This window comes from Sardina pilchardus, chromosome 9, assembly GCF_963854185.1.
Source record: "Sardina pilchardus chromosome 9, fSarPil1.1, whole genome shotgun sequence".
NCBI lineage: Eukaryota > Metazoa > Chordata > Actinopteri > Clupeiformes > Clupeidae > Sardina > Sardina pilchardus.
This window is the reverse complement of record NC_085002.1, coordinates 2,946,852-2,949,351: the sequence shown is the minus strand read 5'-3', so window position 1 is coordinate 2,949,351 and position 2,500 is coordinate 2,946,852. Positions and strand designations below refer to the sequence as shown.

The 2,500-nt window shown below is 49.7% G+C and overlaps 1 protein-coding gene across 3 annotated transcripts in view; it reads right to left on the bottom strand.

Moving 5' to 3' along the window:
* The window catches only part of rassf5 (Ras association domain family member 5), an 88,937-nt gene that overhangs the window by 1,481 nt on the left and 84,956 nt on the right, over nt 1-2,500 (bottom strand). For all 3 annotated transcript variants that reach the window (XM_062545256.1, XM_062545257.1, XM_062545258.1), the window contains one exon: nt 1-2,324. This exon is cut by the window's left edge and continues 1,481 nt beyond it. In XM_062545256.1, coding sequence (XP_062401240.1) covers nt 2,172-2,324 — 153 coding nt within the window. In that variant the 3' untranslated portion in view covers nt 1-2,171. The remainder of the gene's footprint in view (nt 2,325-2,500) is intronic.

Sequence of the window (2,500 nt, the reverse complement as noted above, 5' to 3'; positions counted from 1 at the left end):
GAGAAGACACCGTAGCCTCCAGTGGTTTACTGATGATGTGCTGTTGCCATGGTAATCCTGCTCAATACGAAGGGAGCCGCAGGTTCAGATAGCCCATAGCTAGGAGTTATAGGCAAGAATTCTCTCTGGTCTGTTGATCGCGCACACACACACACACACACACACACACACACACACACACACACCCGCGGATCACAGTGTTTGAGCTGCACAGCAGGAGGAGAGAGGTAAAAATAGTTTTTCAGTGCTTGAGGCGGGTTGCTCCTTACGTAAGTGTTCACACAACCCCAGAATGGACCTTCCATGCACTGCGCAAAGAGATGTGTTTTGGATGTCCAATTGCAGATGCAGAATGTAACGCCAGATGATGTCTTTTTTTTCCCCGACGTCAGGTATTGACATCCACAGGACCTCTGTAGGATGGTCACCTAGTCCTATTGACGTCCACAAGGGGTCATGGTTAGACGTCCAAATAGCGGACCTAGTTTGCAATGTTGTGCAGTCGTCCAGAATTGGTCTTGGACGGACGGACGCAATGAAGACATGATCTGCACGTCCATCAGATGTCTGATGTTAAGGGGGTGGGAATGGGGGCCTGGCTCCGACTCACAACAGCACACACACACACAGTCCTGTAACAGTCACGGTGGGTTTGGAAACGTCAACGCGCACCTTTTCACATTTGGAACAGAATACAATTTAAAAGTCTGCAACTGGACATGCTAGTTTTTACAGCGCAGCATGAAGTTCATTCATGAATCACTATAGTCTTATCTTTTCCGCTATGCTTCGCTTTAAATGTTCACATGCGACATCATGGGTGATTTACAATGGTGAATGAGAGAATCTTTGAATGACTACTCCTAAGAATCCACACACCTTAAAAACACCTTACAAGTCAAGACCAAGTCATCTAAAATCATCACCGCCAAGAGTTCCATACAAGTAAAACCAAAATGAGTATTATTATAAAAAAGTACCTAACGGTCACTGAGACCTAGTGACTTGCTCTTTTAGGATCATAGGACACGGGTCCAATCAAACAGATGGAGATCTATGTGGTGGCTTTTCATTTGAAGCATCTCTTGTTCTGTGTTTGTGAAGCCACAGCAGCAGACGATCTGTGTATATATACGTTTTATGTGTGTGTGTGTGTGTGTGTGTGTGTGTGTGTGTGTGTGTGTGTGTGTGTGTGTGTGTGTGCACTTGCGTATGTGTATCTCTGTGTGCGTGTTTCTGCTGATATCTGGCTGCTTTCTGCACCCTGTTTACCCACCCTCAAAAACAGCAACTCCCTCACACACACACGCACACACACACACACACACACACACACACACACACACACACACAAAAGACATGCTTGGGGCTTCAGCGGTGTCCACTGAGGAGAGTCATGCTCTAAGTAACACTTGCGTTAGCAGCAACATGTAGAAATAAAAAATAAAAATAAAAATAAAATAAAAGTTAAAATGAACGAGGACTGACCAAAGAACTCACTCAAGCGGAAAACTAACCAAGGAGGACTAAAAACAAAAGCACTTTACACACACACACACACAGACACACACACACACACTCACACACACACTCACTCAAATGGGTCTGAGAAACCAGTCAGAAACCCCACACCAGTATTTCGCTCACGAGAACACACACTCGTCCCATTCCCCAGAAAAGTCATTTCACCGCCACTCTGTTCTCCCCCTCCGCCCATTCATGCCCATTGGTGGAGGAGGAGAGAGGGGGGCGGAGCCACTCATGCCCATTGGTGGAGGAGGAGAGGGGGGCGGGGCCACTCATGCCCATTGGTGGAGGCGGCGAGGGGGGTGGGGCAACTCATGCCCATTGGTGGAGGAGGACAGAGGGGGTGGGGGTCACTCATGCCCATTGGTGGAGGAGGAGGGGGGTTGGGGTGGGGGGTCCACACGGGTGGGGTTTGGGGAATGGGCCTGTAGAGCCAGTCCTGAGCGGATAGTTCATTAGTTCGCAGTTTTGATTGGTTGAGTCCATAGGGGCCTGCCACTGTGATTGGTTGAGTCCATAGGGCCCTCCACTCTGATTGGTTAAGTCTCGTGGGCCCTCTGCTTTTGATTGGTGGAGTGGCTTGGCGCTGGGGTGCGGGGTTCCCCTTCAGCTGGCGCTGGTTCTAGGGGGGTTCTGGGGGGGTTCTAGCCCGGCTTGTTCTGCACGTCCTCCAGCGCCTTCAGCAGCTTCTGCCGGTACTTCCCGTAGCGATGCTCCACCACCCGCAGCCGCTCGCGCTCCTCCTTCTCCAGGATCGTCAGGAAGTTCTGCAGCTCCGGCACCGAGAACGCGTGATACTGCAGAGAGAGAGAGAGAGAGGGAGGGGGAGAGGGGGAGAGAGAGAGAGAGAGAGAGAGAGGGGGATTAGACAAATCATATACAGTATGTAGCATAGTGTCATTTTTGTAGTCCTACAGTGTGTGTGTGTGTGTTGTGTGATTTAGTAGAAGTGTGTGTGTTTTGTGATTTAGTA